General features: G+C 35.8%; 2 protein-coding genes across 3 annotated transcripts; both read left to right on the forward strand.

The window, feature by feature from the left end:
* Window positions 1-978: 978 nt before the first annotated feature.
* Window positions 979-7354, forward strand: LOC137394880 (anaphase-promoting complex subunit 16-like). The gene is made up of 3 exons (XM_068081654.1): window positions 979-1180; window positions 4183-4269; window positions 6966-7354. Exons 1-3 carry the CDS (start codon window positions 1102-1104, stop codon window positions 7067-7069), a joined length of 270 nt encoding a protein of 89 aa, XP_067937755.1. The 5' UTR covers window positions 979-1101; the 3' UTR covers window positions 7070-7354.
* A 1076-nt stretch (window positions 7355-8430) lies between these two features.
* On the forward strand, window positions 8431-12482 carry LOC137394824 (protein LKAAEAR1-like). 2 transcript variants are annotated; one of them, XM_068081593.1, is made up of 7 exons: window positions 8431-8514; window positions 8758-8805; window positions 10069-10170; window positions 10474-10556; window positions 10665-10736; window positions 11086-11266; window positions 12217-12482. In XM_068081593.1, exons 2-7 carry the CDS (start codon window positions 8803-8805, stop codon window positions 12277-12279), a joined length of 504 nt encoding a protein of 167 aa, XP_067937694.1. In that variant the 5' UTR covers window positions 8431-8514; window positions 8758-8802; the 3' UTR covers window positions 12280-12482. The 2 variants fall into 2 exon arrangements, with proteins under 2 accessions (XP_067937694.1, XP_067937695.1); XM_068081594.1 differs by having other exon boundaries at window positions 8491-8629.
* The last annotated feature ends 6720 nt before the right edge of the window (window positions 12483-19202 follow it).

Consider the following 19202-nt stretch of genomic DNA (forward strand, 5'->3'; position numbering starts at 1 on the left):
TTTTGCTATGTCAAACCATGTCAGTCAAAATCTAATCTTGCATGTTTTTAAAAGCTAGTCTATGATGAGAAGGCCACACCGTGAATGAAGACATTTTATTCTAAGAAAATGTTACCTTCCCTTGCACCTATCTACTTAAGGTATATTCTGCATTACCTTTACAAAAATGTACACATAATTTGACAGTAAATTCAAAAATTGTTATTACAACTTGATAATAACATCGGCTAAATATAGCGCTAAAAGGTAGACCTATATATTATCTGAAAGTTTGCAGCACTGAGCTAGCATGTCAGGTGGTAGTAACATGCACATACCTTTGATGTATACAAATAATCAGATTTGCAACATAGCTCAATCCGACATAGGTACGTTATTAGCCAATATTGTTTCTATTTTTGACGGTTATACCAATGAGATACAGCCCCCTGGGGGCTGTATCTCATTGGTATAACCAATGATATACCCAATGATATAACCAGGTCGGTATAACCAACCTATTATACCTGGTTATACCGACCTATTATTTTAAGTGCCAAATACCACTACAAAAACCCAATTCTCTAATATAGGACACAATTAAGACTGCTACACACGGTACGTGACGTACTACAAGCATTACAATACCAGTTTGTTGCGTCAGAAAGTGTTTAAATACGTGGAGTAATACGCTTTTTTATCGTGAAAGTTACATAAACATCAAGATTAAAAGTTAACAGTAAACAAATCTCAAATGTTTCTACATTTAAAACGAAAAGGCCTGAACCCTAAGATTATGTTGACATTTTGCCGGAGAAGGTAAAAATATTTTACAAAATCATCGTAATAAAAACGCGTATCAATGACTCGTTGTTTTGAATTGAAGCCCTAAAACTGAGAGTGGTATGAAGAGAGCTTAAGCTGTTTTCAGTTTACATATTTCGAACTTATTTTGGTTTGGTAAGCTATCGTCATGCTAGCTGCGTTTCTAAACAAGAACATAAACTCGTGTTCAGAAACCATCTGCCTCTACGACGAAAACGTCGCAGCGTAAATAAATAGCTGATCCTACCAACCAGCGTTTCTTTTAGCACTAATTAGCTTATAGATGTAACTTCGTTCATGGCAACTCATTCGACGACAAGATCTAGACTCGACAGTTTGCGGAAAGCGTTGTTTAACGCAACAGACGTCACACAAGGTACAATTGAAATATATCTACTGATCTACTGAGTTTGCATTTTCAGTATCAAGTAAATTCATAAATGAACTACGACAATGACTTGGTGTACTTGAGTGGCTATATTCATCCGTGTAGTTGGACATTTACTTCAAATAGAGTCTTTTGTGATTGTAGGAATATGTAACGCTAAACAATTTGTTTGCTGAATAACCTATCAAAAATAGCCGTCCCGCAAGTTGCGAACGAGCTATCGCGAAGTCCTTCCTGGTCAAGGTCAATCCACTTCAACAGGCAAAGTTATGTTCTTCCAGCTGCAAGGGCGCACAAATGCCACCGTAGCAGTGTTTTTAGTTTTTGCCCCTGCGTAATGGTGACATACAGTTCTGCAAAGCAATATAATACTTTTTTGTTGAATTAGTTTTTTCTCTGCGCTAGCAAGCAAATTGAAATATCACATAAAATTCTGCCACAACACCTACAGCCCCTAACAGTAGTTTGACTATAATAACTTCATAAGTGCAAGAGCCAAGAGACAATGAAGAGTGTTGTGAACCGAAATTACTCAGAGTGGGATCAATGATATACAGCCCCCCCCCATGGGGGGCGGTATATCATTGGTGGGATGGAGACAACTCTCACTTTTGGCATGTCTATTATACGTTCTTGAGACTGATTCACTAGGGCTCTGCTGAAACCAACAGAGTGCGCTGAGCCCAACGCTTCCTACAAGACCACCTACTGTACCCAACAGGAGGAAGCTGAAACCAACTCACTCGTGTTCTGCCAAAATCAACAGTGTGCGCTGAATTCAACACTTCCTACAATACAACCTGATGTAACCAACAGGAGGGAGCTGAAACCAACTCATTGTACTCTGCTGAAACCAACAGAATGCGCTGAGCCCAATGCTATCTACAATATACCCTGCCAGGCTCAACAGGAGAGAGCTTGGTGTCAGTTATTTAACTGACGATCAGAAAGCGATAACATAACATCGACAAAGTATAAACAATTTTATTGAAGTAATATATCCGTGTTTCCTCAGGAACAAAATGCGTTTAATGACTTGCCTAACAATTGCGGCAGTATTTATGCTGCAAATGTGGGCAGGCTAGAGCTTAACAGTGATTGTTTGGCATGATCAATCACATTACCTTGTTGTCTACTAACTTTGCAAAATTTCTAGATACGCAATGATGAAAAGTTATTGTGATAAAACCACCCATTATTGTGCAATAAACTAAGCATTCACAAAAAGCCGGTGAAAAATCACATATAATATGTAGGGAACAGTATTCTCAAGTAATAGAAAGACATACCCGGAGGATGAAAAGTAATAAACACCAAATCTCCTCACAAGAAAAAAGTATGTACAAAACGAAGAAATATTACATAAAAGAATTTTAGCACCTAGTAACTAATTGGAACAGCTATTTATACTATATCTACATGCAACTATGAACACAATTAAATTTTACTAACATGCGAACAGTATGGATAAATTCGATAAAGACTATCAATTGCATAAAAGTTTCTTTTAGTCTTGATAAATAGCGTCTTTCACCTTTTGTCAACCCTTCATCAACTTCAGTTCCAAAAGTTCTTATATATATATATATATAGCAGCTGCTATATATATATATAGCAACGCAGCATCCTTGCGTTTTCATCTGCCCGCCTCTCTACATTGGATATCTTACCTCGCCAACGAAATCGCAGCAGCATGATACCTGCCATTCAGTCTGGCCTCTTTTGCAGAGTCGCTCCCCCATGACCCTTTACATGACCGTCACTCATTTTTTAGAGTTTGTTCGCTAGAACACATTTCTCGATTTCTAGGTTTACCACAGTTCAGAGGTCATAACAAGAGTATATGTTAAAATCATGTTGTGGCTGTGTAATCTGTCGCAAGGCCATTAAGGCTATGGTTTTTTGTTGTAACAAAGCTGAAGTTGAATTTCTCAATAAGTAATTCTCAAAATGGTATACGTTATATATGGTATATGTTATAGCAATCTTGTTTCCTCTCTAGTAAGTAAACAAAGTATTGATTCACAAGACTTTTTGAAGATCTTATGACTGCCATGTTGAAATGTGTTGCTCAATAATACCTTGATTGTAACAATTGTCTTTTCTTTTTGCACATTATTTCAAAAGTTTTTCAGCATATTACTTTGACATTTTTATTGGTAGAGTCAACTTCATTAAGCCATTGTTTATCACATGATAGAAACTCTCACATAGACAATCCTATTATAACATTGCTGAATGGCGCTAATTGTGTTAGTTACCTTTCTAGCTTGTAACTGCTTTTGCAGCGGTAGATTAATATGGGCCGGATGAAAAAGTGATAAACATAATAAATTGTATCAACTATGATGCATTCATGATAACTTCTCTCTATGCAACAACGAGTTACTATTGAATTGTCTGTAGTACAGAGATCTCTCTCACCTGACTTTTTGTACAAAAGAATTTTGTATCACTGAGGTAGTGAAATAAAAGTTTTTATTTTGTGCATCAGTTTTAAAGCAAGCGTAACAATTCATTTCATCAGAGGGTTTTATTAAAGGATCAACTCACTGCCCCATAACCATGCATTTCATCAGAAGATTTTACTAAGGGATCAACTCACTGCCCCATAATAATGCATTTCATCAGAGGATTTTACTAAGGGATCAACTCACTGCCCCATAATGATGCATTTCATCAGAGGATTTTACTAAGGGATCAACTCACCGCTATAATAATTCATTTAATCAGAGGGTTTTACTAAGGGATCAACTCATGGCCATTATTCAGCATTCAATCAACAAATGCATTTTACATATCCGCTATTTTCAGTTGTTAGTGACGTTCAATATTGAAAGCGCAAGAAAATTTAAAGCTTGGCAAAAATCCTTAAATGTGTGTTATTTTAGTAAATAAACATTGTAGAATGGCGTACACGTACGTACTTTTAAGATTTTTCAATATTTCGTATTCCAAAAACTTTTATTTATTTATTGTTATAATTTCAGGCACTTCAACGGAAGTATCTTCAGAACCTCACGGTGAACTAAGTTTTGAAGTCGGAGTCGAAGATGTTCAAAAGATGCAAATCCTTGGTAAGTGCTTCCTTAATAGGAAGTATTGGGGGAAATTGTGTTTGAGTCACAGAATTTTTATTCTGGTTGGTTATCTTTAAGTGAAATGGCTGGTTACATGGCAAACTTTGAAATCTTAAGAAAACAAGTTATTGAACAGGGATTTGCAGGAATATGTGAGAAAAACATTACTATGAGATTCTAGAAGCTATGTACAGCTAATTGATATATAAAGAGCATTATATATGTATGTATATATAATATATATGTATATATAATATATATATATATATATATTGATCTTCTCTTTATATAAATCTCAGTGTTTGTTACTCTTTTCATCTGTCATCGCTGTGTCCAGTTATAGATATTAAAATGTAGCAATGGAAAATCTGCATGGCACTGGATTAGAACTCGCAAGTTTGCAAACGCGCGCACCTAACCAAAAGGCTAAGACATTTTTATCATTCTCAACGACCTTATCTACGGTACCCGTAGTGCGATTGCAGGTCACAAGCTAAATAGGGATGTACTTTTTATTATTAATATTATCTTTTGCGTTTGTTTTTCTTTTTAAAATTTTTTAAGCTATTTTAAAACTTACCAATTTTGTTAATTTGTAATTTTCAAATGTGCTATTTCATTTTCAAACTTCTCGTTACCAGCTTCAATTTTCGGTGTCTCCTTATGGTTATTGCTAAAAACTAGTAAGTTTTAACTTTTACACGTGGACTGTTATGTTATCTCGAGTAGAAATCGCATCTACATTCTCTCCGTTCGGTCAGACACAGTATCAGACAAAAACAGTCCGATATGTCATTTTTACGTTTGTACCAGTATCAAGAGGTATCATAATCGAGAGGTACCAGTATCATCGTATTCAAAGTTTTGATGAATAGCTTCTGCTGGAACAGTGACCTTTATTTATACACACACTTCTATATATTCATTGTTATTATTAATTCAACATATGCATGATTTTTATTTTGTTTTCTCAGCTCGTAATAATTGTATCAGTATCAAATCATTTTTCGTTGTAGCAAAACAGACTATTTAGCCATTACTTGCTTATTTCACAAATTATCACATTTAAACACCTTTACAGTTGTTTCATTTTTCTCTTAATTTATTTGAACTGCACAAAACACCTTTCTCATGATATGTAGTTTGAAAGTTAGAATGGCAAATGTTACATATGTTAAATAAAGATAAATTTTCTGTCCAAAGACCTTCTTTATTACCCAGGCAGTGCATTTTGCTAGTATATATATATACTCTGCGCTCTACATTACATCTACTCTATATTATATACTGTATGTATATATATATAGTATATGTATATGTATATATAATCTAGGTTATATATATATCTAGATTATATATATATAAACATATGTAAATATACGTATATAGAGATCCTCTAGAGATGAGTGCCCCAACATGCAAGAAACTCGAGATACAAGCTGACTTTCTAGCAAGTTTCGTCCTTGAGTTATTGAGTAATCTATGATTTGCTAGCGTACGGAGCCGGTTTTTGATGGCCATACACTATATGGCCTAGTATGCGAGAGGCCGCTTTCGAGAACAGCACCGCTCGGTCCATCTTCTCGAATCAGTTTGAAAAAAGTTTTTAAAAGATTTTCTAAAAGTTGTAGTGAACACAAGGCAAAAAGTACTTAACCGGAAACATACTAAAAAATAGGACAATAAAATTGAATTGAGTTTCATAAAAGCTTAAAACTTAGCTTCAATCATCATATGATTATTACTTTGCAATACGAAACTACTAGTAATAAAATTGTTTTTAACTTGACTTGAACTTTCATCTCGTTTAATTTTACATATGCTCTAAAATATATATGCACATACATATTTTAGCTAGGCCTTCTACAGCCTTACTTTCATTCTTGGTCATTTTTTCCTTATAGTTTATTCACATGCTTGTAATAATTAGACCTTTCCTTACTATGCTGATAGTGCCATCATTAAAACAATAAAACCTTGACCACCAGGAATGCATCGGAGTGCTGTTGTTGTATCACTCTGGAGTTCATTTCTGGCGGCTTTCTCTCGTGTCGTGATTGGCTCGGAATATGGGACCATAACCGCTGGGACCAATGAGAGTAAATATCAAGTAGTATTTTTTATATCGTTACCCTTGCCGCCAGAACTCGCAATCAACTTGTACAGCAGTGCTCGAGTGCAGCAGTATTAGAGTCAATTCTGAATTTATACCAGTCTCTTATAAACATATATAACTTTTTCACTAATGTTTTATCTTACATACTACATGCTAGAATAGAGGAGGCAAAAGACTTCACGATGTGTCTATATTAATGCCGAAATAAAGTCAAGCATCTGTAAAGTCAAACCCTACCAACAGTTCTAGCAATGCAAATTGTTAAAGTAACACTAATGCTACAATAATACAAAATTGTGTAATTTGTTCCTGATGGTGAATCTTAGTAGATAGACAACACAAAAACAATTTAAATTTATATCTAATTTCTTGTTTGTAATTCTCTTGAACATAAAAAAAAGCCTTTGAGCAATTATTTTGTACATCTGTCCTTCACTGAAATGCTAATCAAAGCAATTTTTACAGTCGTTGATGGGTTTAAACTTGTGGTCAGTGTGTCTAGTTTTTATTTGCAACCATTTCGTTATTTCAGTATAATAAATGTTTCTTATTATTGATACCAATGTTCTCCTTGTAGACATGCATATGAGCCGTCTGGATAAACTAAGAGGCCTGCTCAATGAAATTGATGCCACTGACTGGCAGCATGAACCTATTGAGAAGTTAATAGGACTGCAGTAAATTTCTATTGGTTACCTGACTGGTGTATTCATTAACTGTCCCATGTTGTCAATGAACTAGTTAGCTAGCTGTTGTCTAGTCAATCTTTAAGTGCTAGTGTTAAACCACACTAAGATTTTTGCTTTATTGGTGCTTTTTGATGCTATAAGAGATGAGATTACATGCTTTTTTGTTTCTTTATTGTTAGGATATACTTCTTTACAAATGTCAGATGCTATTTTTATGTGCTGTTTACTATAAATATTTTGGGGAGAACAAATACAACCGATTCAATTCTTTGAAAAAGGATGAGTTTCTTTTTGTAACTAACTCACTATTAAGTACGTTTTCATTAGATGGCTCATTACTATGTCAATGAGCAATCAAACGTTTCCTTAGTGTAGCTATATCTTTGTATCGTTGTCAGTATCACCCTGACACTCACCAATTTAGGGTGTCAGGGTGGCCTAGTGGTATTGTCTTTGACTATCAACTATGGAGTTGGTGGTTCGAGCCCTGCTTAATGTGACAAAAAGCTCTCAGCAAGCTTTCAACCCTAAATTGCTGAGTCTTGTGGATCTAGACCATAACTTGGAGGCCCCGGGTACTACACTGACAATGTGGGCACATTAAAGATCCATCTCTGTCCTTCGCACATGGGCAAGTAAAAGGGCTACCTGGCTCTGTCAGACTGGACGGGTTACAAAATGCATTCCTTCGGGTTAATCTGACAGTTCCAGAAGAAGCCCTTGATAAGTGTTAGAACCACCCAAGGTAGCTTATAAAAAAATATAGTCCTGGTGGTGTGTACATGTACATACCTGCCAACTCTCACGCATTGGGCGTGAGACTCACGCAATCACCCCAAAGGAAAAATGAAAATGCGTGAGATTTTTGCCCCAATTTCCACAATTTTTTATATACTATCATTGATACATCAATTGCCCTAAAACCAAATCTCACGCATTGCCCCACTCTTGGGTTGGCAGGTCTGTACATGTTCTACTAGAACATGAAAACACTACCATGCCACAGAAGCATGCCATTACTGTCGGCACTGTCAGTGTCATGTCACCCTCATTTAAAGGGAAATCATTAGCATATTTTCATTTAAAGATCACTTGCTTGCGATAACAGTTATTAATTCGAAAATAGATAAATAATGTCGCGCTTCGTTGCTACTAATTGTTACTCATAGCATCAAGATGAGTTGGCGCTTTGTGTCAACTAGGGTATCTCATAAGAAGTTATGTACTCTTTCAGACTTCAGCAATGAAAAGGCAACTACTAATATGGAGAGTGTTTACACAATAGTTCTCGTATCTGGGCAACCACGAAAAGGTCAAGAACGTATGTGTCCGATTCTACTTATTAGTTTTAATACTGAACCTATTTCGCCATCTGGTTCCTTAATTTTAATAAAATACCCTTTAAAGCTGAAATACGTATTACAACATTTTATTTAGGTGAGTCTAACAAAGCGACAGGATTTACAACAATTGCTATTGATGTTGCTCGCTGAAAAACTTTTTAATGTAGTGTGCTGGAACCATGAGATTTCTTCGGTTTTGTGAGATAAACGTGAGTCTGTGTTGATTTGTTAGAAATTGTTTTAAAGCAACAATGTTTTGAAGCAATAGTATTTTGCTAATTGTTGTAAGGCTTTAAAAATTACTTGTTTAAACCCCTCGTTTCGCTCGTGTTTGTAGATATAGAAAGACGAAAAGAGACATTTGGATTACAAGTGTATAAACATGGTAAGTTGCATCAATAATAACATTAGAAATGTCGTTCACACAAGAGTTTAAAAAACTTTTGTGTTTAAAACAATGTTTTTATGCGTTTTAAGGTTCAGCTGGTGGTGTTCAACTAGATGATATTCAATATATTTATTAAAGCATGCAATAATGTATTTGTTTCTATATGAACTTCTGTAAACTTGTGTTGTGATGCTAAAAGTACAAAAAATTTGCAGTTGACTACCAGTCTTATTTAATAGATAACTAATATAGAGTATTAAAAAATGATGAATAATAAAAGTGATTCACTAGAATGAGCATGTTGACAGAATACTTTTATATAACATCAGATTTAATTTGTCATCATATTAAGTACAAAGCGTTTGCTCTGGTCTGTCACCATTCAACAATGTAATTAACATTTCAAGTTGAATTTCTTAGTACAAGTGGCATATGGCTTTTTTTACTTAAATATCAGTTTACTACGTGATGTATATGGTTAGTGGATGCTTAGAAACAAATTGAAGAGTGATATTTGACCATGAGTGCATATATATCCTTATGTAGCCAACTTTTGTACATTTTGCTGCAGGTATATAGTTTAAACATCTTTTAAACTAAAGTAGTTTTTAGTAAAATATTTTGTTGCTAACCACAATCTAGTAAAATAGTTTTTAGAAGGCTCATTCGCAGTATGCATGAATTGCTGGGTTTCTGGTAATGTGTCATGAAAGTAAATGTGCAGTAGACTGCAGTGGGCACTTTGCAGTAGGAGTGCATATGTTGCAATAAAAGTAAATTTTTTGTGCACAGTAGAAATTTGTAAAAGGCTGCAAATTTTTTGCGAGCTTCTAATGCAGCCCTACAATTTATTAATATTAAATTTAGCAAGCACACACCGGTTTTGAGATCTTCTGCTAACTAAGATCAGAGCAATTTAAAATATTTATGGTATTATTATTTTGTTTTACTCTAATTCTAGTAAATTATTTGTGCTCTGTTGTGAAACTGTTTTTATTATTTTCACTGCTGAAAGATCATAATTGTAGTATTGGTGATAGCTATGATTTGGTGGTTGATGCATTTGTGGCTGGTAGACAAAAACTTTTATATAAAACTTTTTAAAATTGTGAGCTTTCTGTTACTTGCAGTTTTATGTTTGACTATTGGTCAGTACCATCTTGTCTCTTGAAGCAACCTATCCAAGGCAGCAAATCCTTATAAAGTTGATAACTAAAAACAGCAAAACACTTAATCGCAATGTTTTTATCTAAACTTCAGCCGGACGACAATGATGGCAAGTTCAGGGCTCAAAACTGGAAAAAGATTCCTGAACAAAAACTGCATAAGATGAACTCAGTGTCACGTAGTCGCTACACAGCGGTAAGAGTTATACTTAAGTTTAATTCATTACTCAAGCATACCTTTGACACTTTTACCAGTCATAGCGCATTTGTTTCTGCCCAAACTGGTCTGTTCCAACAGATTCTTTAGTTTGTTAGTAGATCTCAAAGATCTCTATGTCAAGCAATATTGCCACACTTCCAAAGTACATGTAGGTGAGGTACCTAGTGTGAGGTACTTGACACCCCTGACTGCTATAGCCATATTAACAAAACCGACCTTTGACAGCTGTTTTTTGTGTTGCTAATCAAGGTCCATGTAGTTTGTTTGTAATATTTATAGTATGAAGAACCTAGCAAGCAAGTGGCTGAGATACAGGAAGCTACTAAAAAAAGGCTGGTAGAAGAGAAAAAGGCACGAGCATTGTAAGGGAGTAACATTTTTAACATTTTGGTTTAGGAGCTATCTTTACTTTCATCAATCTTCGTATCATCATACAACTGTTGATTGTTAGTTTGTTGTTATGGTTACAGAAAGAATGCTCCTCCAACTATGGAAGAACTCGTTGAGAAACGTCAACACGCACAGCTGATTGGTCAACTCAAGTTAGTTTGTAAATATTATTATTTTTAGAATTGTAACGATTGCCAAAGATTTCTTTTAAATTTTCTGTTGTAGTTCTCCTTGTTGTTTTTTCAAAGGTAAATTAAGGATGACTCATCAGCCAATGATCAGTGCAAAATTGTCTCGACTCTTGTGTAACTTTTTAGATAAATGTCAGATTTCCAATGTTTTTGTTCCTTGGTACCAAAATCATGGATACCTAACTCAATTTGGTCTAAAAGTTTTATTAGCGTAACAGATTTTGCTGAATTTTAAAAAATAGTTTATTCTCAAAAACATAAAAATTAGCTGTAGTTATTGGCTTGAGTATTTGAACTTTAATTGATGCAGAGCCGCCGAAGCCCGTAATAGGATACGAATAATGCGTTTGAGATACCATGCTAATAGAGGTCAGGAGATCAACCATCTCATATCTTGTCAGCCATCTGCGCTGAAGGCAGTCCGGTTACAGGCACTGGTGCCAGCAAAGTCTGACCTTACAGAACATGGTGACACCCTAGAAAAGTTGTCCGTAAGTTAATTTTCAGCTATATCACATTATAAACCTTATTAAAGTAGTCTCTCTCTTGACCTCTAATTTAGTTTAACCATTGGGGATGTTTAATTTATCAAGCGATCCCGACGATGGAATTGGTTTGCAGTAGACATAATGTTCTTTTGCTGGACTTCTTATCACATGAGCAGTATTAGTACAGTATGCTTCTTACTCAAAACAAATACATGTATTGTTTGTTGTGTTTGATATGTGCAACATAAATAGTGTTTGGTGCTATTAGTTGGCCTGTTTTTAGTTTTATTATACGTATCTAACAGTCAATTAAAATAGCCTAAGTAGTTTACTAGACTAGGGTGTCTATGCAACTACTTGAGCTCAAATAGGTTGATTCTTTAGAAATAAGTGTAAAGTTTCATTGTCTCTACTTCATGGCAAACAAACACAGCGACATATAACATAGGTATTATTTAATCGCTCATTCAATTTGCTCTTGCCAATAAAATTGCCGCACTATGACTTGGAGGATGATGAGAATTAGCAGTTAGGTAAATTTTTTCAGATGTTCTTAGTTTTTCAACCATTTCACTAATTTAGAGTTGCTTCACCACATTTTGCATATATGCATGAAAGCATAACTCCAAGCAAATGCTAGGTTATGGCGATTAACTAACCTTATACATGTATACAAATAATAAATTCAGTTTAATGTGGTTGGTGTCAGTCATATCAACTCAATTTTTCAAGGATCCATCAATACCCTATAGGGTTGCACAATCCCTTCAGGTATGGTACATTCTTAAGATTTTTCTATGAGATTAACTCCGCAACAACAACCCACATTTTGCTTATATTATTTAACACTTACCTGTAGATGCGTTTTCTAACATTTTTACATTCTGTTGTAACCCTCCAAGTATTATTCATTTTACAGTTTTTCTAACTCCTGTTATGTTTCGTCATTGTAGCGAGACAGAGTCGAGGCACTTCTTAATGACAATACAAACCTCATGACACAACGAATTAGCTGAACATCGTCATGTTTGTTGGTGGATTATTTTTATTAATAATTTAAGTATTTCTCTGATTTGTTGTATTGAATATTTATTTATATGCATAGCTGAAGTTGCAAACGTTGTATATTTTTAGCTTATTTAAAAAATAACCATAAGCAAGCTTCATTTATTAAGTCTTCTTCATTTTCTGTATATTAAATCATATCTTCTAAGTTTATATAAATGTTTCATGTATCATATTTACAAATATGTTTCAAAGAATATCACCAACACTAAGAGAGTCAAGTATCAGAGGAACTGTTAGACAGTTGAAACCACGGTTCATGCAAAAAGAATTAAAAAAGGTGTAAATTTTTTGAGCAAGGGAAAAAATTAATAATGGAGAACATGAAGAATCTACGCGCTCCACTTATAAAAGATCTTTTAATATCAGATGTTTGAAAACATGATAACAATTAAAATTAGCGCTAACAGATTCTATCAAAAATACAATTTATGAAAACACAAAGTTGATTGTGGTCCTTGCAGGTACATCGAGTCACCAAGGGTCCACGCCTAGCTTTTCTTCATGCTACAAGAATAACAACATGCTCTCGATACAAATTAGCTCACATCAGATGATATTTTAGCTTAGATTTAGGCAAGGGAAAAGCATACACAAGGACTAAAAGTTCATCAGTGTGTAGTTCTTTCACAATATTAATGTCAAGTACATTGAATAGCCAGCCTTCTGACATGCATGCCAGAAATATAGAGTATATAGAGTGCAAGAGAAATACTAATAGCACTCACCAGTGACTTGTGGATAGCTGCCAGCCTACTATCCACCTGGTCAACCATGTTCAGTTTTTGATAATTGGGTTTAACTTGACTTAGCCCTCGATCATAAGCTGACTGCTGAGGAGGTGCCCGCAACAGCTCATTAAGGTCATCAGTGTAGGTAGGAAGGCTAAGCGATGTGTTACCCGTACCAGATTGTTGAGCTGTTGGAGATGCAGAGTTAGTTGCTGGTCCTTGACCTTTGCACTCGTCGTTATTGCCTGCCGATAAGCAGCTGTGCAGGAGTGTGAATACTTTTACCTACAAAATAAGGATTGGAATGAAATAGACAACCAACTCACAAGTAAAGATAGGTAGGAAGAATTCATTTCTCCTTGAGATAGCTGACATAGGAGTTGATTAGTCTGTGAATTATGACCTTATATATTTCAAACATATTCTAGATAATACATTTTAGATAATATATTTGAACAATTGAATTTAATTAATCTTGCCATAAATGAAGGAGGAAAAAGACAGAAAAAGTCACAGTACAGTGCCGTCTGCACGACTCCAGCCACGATAGCGATAACGTCAAAGGACCTCTCGTAATAATATCTGTAGATCCAGTTAATAATGTAGAGACCTCTTTAGGAACCAAGGGCGAATAGATAGTGACTCGTGATGATCTCAGCTTCGCCAGTCTTACTGATCATAAACAGCTGTGGTAGTACGGCAACTGACTCCAGGAAAATGGAGAATGCCCAAAAGACCTGTGATTAACAGTAAACAACAATGAGTTTTCGTGTAGGCAGACACCGATAGTGACACAGCGGCCATCATGGACAGAAACCAGCCTTGATTTACTTAATTTGAATGTTCATTACAATGAGCCTAGTCAAGCAAGAAGTAAGGTTTCATATTGTCCTGACAGGAAACCAAACTAATTTTTAGCCAACTAAATGTTTCACAGATCGTAGGGTTGTTTAAATGTATACTAGGTGAATGGTTGGCGTTGCATGGGTAGCACAAACAGCTTATAAACAGTTGCAGTTAATGTAGTTGCTTGCTACTTTCCATTAGTCTGGCACAATGCCAATAAATAATTTGAGTAAGCTTCTATCCATATTGCTAAACTTGTTAATAAAAGCCGTGAGAGCAAGCTTTGGTGATGTTGCATAACACGGAGCGCTATGCATATTTTAACTGAGATAACGACTCATATTACCTAATGAAGCCATTGCATCTTGGTAGCTTAATTGGTTTAGTTATCACCTGGTAGATGGAAAGCTCCGAGATCAAACCTAGCACGAAGCAGATATTTCCTTTCTAGATTATAATAACTATAGCTGGACAGACTGAACAACAGACTTTGAGATTAATATATAGATATATGGCATTTGGCATATAAATCCTGGCAGTATTTCATAGGTAACTGGACTTTTGGTTGACAATCAATAGGGTGACAGACACTTGCGCGACGTTTTCGGTTCATAAAGCGACAACTTCAGACAGAAGGGCGACACAGTGGATGAAAAGGCCCTTTTAGGAATTCGGAATTCCGGACTTTTAGGCGAAAGTTCTGGACTGAAAAGCGGCACCTAGATTTACTTATTAGTTCAAGCGCATAGACTGGGCTCAAGGTTTGATGCAACGCAACTTTGAGTGCTTTTGACTTAACTATACATTACAATGTTTTTAGAAATTCGTTTCATAGTTTTCTGTTATTAAATAATATCAATACTTCAGGTGAAAGGCAACGAAGTGTATGCGCATTTACATGTCAAATGGGATTTGGGAGGTTTTATGCTATATAAAATTACTAGCTGTGCTACCTGGTGTTACCCGGGTAATAAAGAAATCTTTGGACAAAAAATTGATTTGTATTTAACATATAACAACATTTCCCATTCTAACTTTCAAATTACATATCATGAGAGAAGTGTTTTGTGTAGTTGAAGTAAGTTAAGAGAAAAATAAAAACAACTGTAAAGGTTTTAAAACTTTGTCAAAACAACTGTAACTTTCAAGCTGTTAGCCAGGCACATTGCCAATGGAAATTCCAGTAAGCTGTTTAATAAGCTAGGCTTCTAATGGCGGTAAGCCAATTTTCCATTCTGTTTTCATATTTTGTGTTGTAAACGATGTCCACACTGAAATGTGGCCTCTTGTTTGTGCTCCTGAGAAAAGTTCTGCGGAGTCATCTGTGTACTGGTTGCTTATTATGGTAGCTGTATTTTGGGTTGTTATGATAAGGTCTATAGCACATCCACCAATATTGCAGAGGAAAGGGAAATCTTTGTGTTTGTCTATCACTTCAAAGTTTTGGTTATCACAGTGGTTAAATAGCTGTCGGCCAAGTGTATTGGTTTTTCAGACATTCCAAGCCGGGTGCCTTGCATTGAAATCACCAAGTATAGCTAATTCTGTGCATTTGAGATTAGGCATTTCTACTCTGGCTCTACTAATTTGTTTGAGAAAAGTATCTAGTTTTGTTGTATTTTCAGGTTAAATATATGTTGATCTGAGTATGAATGAATTTTATGTTGATGGCGATGAAAAGTATTTCTGAATCTTGTTGTTCTAGACTGTGTAGTCTGTCAGAGCTTATAGTGTTATGTACTAAATAGCAACACCGCCTTGTCTAAAGAGACTCGTGTTGTTTGATTTAAGTGCACGCTGTAGTTTTTAAAGTAATCATTTGAAATCTACATTGTTTTAGTTTCTGAAATGAATACGAGATCTGCTTTGTTTTGAGTGATGTAGTTGTCTAGAGCTAATAGTGAGGGGTGGAAACAACCATTTATGTTAATCTGCATCACCTTTAGCCATAGTAGTTGATGGAGTATAGCATTTGTTTGTCTCAGTTCTAGCCGATGAAAAAGCTCTCTGTATTTTGGGCAGTTTTTGTCTATGGATTTGTGATTCCTTCCGCAGTTAATTCATTTATTTTCATTTGGGCATTCATCATGCATCTCTTCATAGGGGTCAGAACAGTGACGCAATATCTTTTGGCTCATGCAGTCTGTAGCTATGTGACCAAATTTTATGCAGTTATAGCATTGTGTCACTGAGATCCGTTCACCTACTGGTTCTACTTTGATAGCGAGATGGTCTATAATGACTCTGGTGTGTAGGGCCTTTTCGAGGTCAGTTTTGCTTTCAATTCAGATTTTCACTGCTGTAGTGTATGAGTTGCCTCTCTTTTAGCACTTAATTTCTGTGACATTATAGTCTTGTTGTTGCAGGTCGTCCTGTATCTGTTCATCGGTTATATCTGTTGAAACTCCCTTTAATACGCCTGAGTTTGGAGTTTGTAGAATGGTCTTTCTTACTTTGGAGTTTCCAAAGTTTGTTGGTTCCTATTGCGAGATAACTTTGTCAACTATTATCTCTTTGCTAACTTGAACTAAAACATTGCCATTAGCGCTATGAGAAATTTTATCTATGTTGATTTCTTTGTCTTTACCTATTATTCTTCTGATATTGTTGTCCTTGCTGAGTTGTGTTTTGTCATTGCATTCATATATTACAATGCATTTGTTTGGGCCAAATGTAACTCTTGGCATGTTTGATGTAATTGTAGCAGGTCGAGCATCGTTTCTGCTAATTACATTGCTGTTGGGTAAATTTCTGTTTGGATTTTTTGTGACATGCTGGGCATTGTTTCTGCTGTTTGAGTTTCTAATAGGTAAATTTTCCCTTGAGTTGTTTGTGGTTTGGGAAAGAGCTGCAGTCTTGTACAATTTTTTTTCTTCTTTTTGTTCTCTGTTACCCTGTTCTAGGTTATTTACGCATCGACTCAGGTTTCCTATTTTTGATCCTGTTGTTATTTGGAGTTGAGTGCTTGCTTCTTTAATATCTGATATTTCTTTTTCCAGGTTCTCTATTCTTTGTATGGCTAACGAGAGTTGATTTTGTATGTCTACCATAAACTGCTTTTCAACCAGGATTCTCTCAGACTGTCTTTCCTGTGCCTTCTCTATTGTCTTTACTGAACTTGGAGCGATGTTGTGTAGACTGTCATCAGAGGTCCTATTTGAGTGTTTACCTGACTGAAAGAATCACAGAGACCTCTTTGACTTATCTGCAAATCTGCTGCTTTTTACAATTAACATGGAACAGTTTGAAGGGAACCAACTAGTCAGTAATGATTTGATAACCTCTTCAGCATAGGACATCGCCATACAGCCTTGGATGAATATTGTCCCATTGTTGTATACAGAATGAGCTTTGTTGCCAAACTGTTTTCCATGGCTTTCTTTTTGATCGCTTTTTGGAATAGCTTTTGGAGTTGTATTCTATAGCTCTCTTGTTTTAGCTGTCCACTTGGTTGTATAGTCAGGAAATTCATAAATCCAACAAGATTGAAAGCGTTGGCAGGTAACTGTGCAGCTGTCAATTTTCTGGTATGTCATGTCTTCCTTTATGACCATGTTTGAGAAGAGATCTTTCATGAACAAGTGTTAGATTATGTCACTGTATGCGTTATTGATGATGCTCATGAGGTTAGTGAATTCATCTTTCTGTTCTCTGTTGTTCATGTCAGAGCGGAATTTTTGTGATAGTATACCAAAGTCATTTTTGGCTGTGGCCATTCTAGATGTGTGGTCCATTTCCTGCATTTTACATCTTGCAGTATAAGGGTATCATATTTTGACATACTGCTGTCAGGGTAATGGGTTTGAAATGATTGCTTTGTAACAGTGCATAGGTCTTCAGTGACATGACAGTGAGTAGAGTGATGTTTATCTAAGTAATTTTCTACGTTGTTGGATAGAGTGGCTTTGGTTTGCTGTGTATTTTGCATGTTACTGGTTCTAATTTGGTTAGTATAAACATAATATTAGAGGCTGATGAGTAGGCATTAAATGACAAAAAATTGTTTTGCTTACTGAAAATAGAGAATCAAGTCAATTCTTCTATGGGGAAAATAAAGACTCGATTCAATTTTTACTGATAAGATGCTCCAAGTCAATACAAGTCTACAGTAAGTAAAAGATACAATAGAATCAATTCAAGTCATTAGTGAGATGAACCTTAAGGCTTTCTTGAGCAAGCATGTTAACTTGTTGAGCAACCATGTTAACTCAAGTGCCTATCTCTGCAAAAAAGCGTCTCTCAATGTTTTCCAACAGATTTTCTCGTCTAACTAGATATGGATCTCACACCTCGCAAGCGAACTCCATGATTGATCTGCTAAGAATCAAATAAGCCAATTTTTTCACATGTTTCAGAGCCTTGTATAAAATCTTTTTGATCACTCCGAGACTCTGGTACGCTTTTGATACCATAGCACCCAAGTTTGATACCATACATACACACCATCATGCACACCACCACGCACACCACCACGCACACCACCACACACACCACCACGCACACCACCATGCACACCATGCGCGCCACCAGGTGCACCACCACGCGCACCACCACGCGCACTACCACACACACCACCATGCTCACCACCACGTGCACCACCACGCGCACAACCACGCGCATCACTACGCACACTACCACGCATATCCCCGCGCACACCCCCATGCACACCTCCACGCACACCATCACGCACACCTTCACGCACACCTTCTTCATACCTTTACCTATCTCTTCTTTTAAATCAAATAAACACTTTGCACCATAAAATTTCACATGATTTTACATAAACGACATGTCAGAAAAACTGGCATGTAGTTCCCCAGGCTCCCATAATTGCCCTACTTAAAAGTTGGAATTGCATTTGCCATTTTTCAGATATTTAGCAAAATACCTCCATCTAATGAATATTGAAATATTTGAGAAAGCACTTTAAAAAATATATTTAAATTTTTGCTCTTTCAGAGCATGACGTGCCCTTAGAAACTGGAGAGTTAGAGTTGTTACCGCTACTTTTCCTCCAAGAGAAAGAATGACAAAGTTTGCTGTGTCCTTTGCTTACTGGTTCAAAAAAAGCCTCGGTATAGTGATCATGTTCCATTTTTCTAAAGAGTTGCCAGATTTTATGTCTATCCAGATTTTCCCATTGCCCTGAAAGTTTTTGCTTTTCATAAAGCTTGTTCTGCCATTTAATTGTTTTCCTTGCTTGCCTGATAAGTCACAGTGACTCATTAAATTTGATCTTTTAACAACACACTAGGTGCAAAATTATGAAGGGCTAGATGTAGGTCACTCTAAAAAAT

The sequence above is a fragment of the Watersipora subatra genome, chromosome 4, assembly GCF_963576615.1.
Source record: "Watersipora subatra chromosome 4, tzWatSuba1.1, whole genome shotgun sequence".
Taxonomy (NCBI): domain Eukaryota; kingdom Metazoa; phylum Bryozoa; class Gymnolaemata; order Cheilostomatida; family Watersiporidae; genus Watersipora; species Watersipora subatra.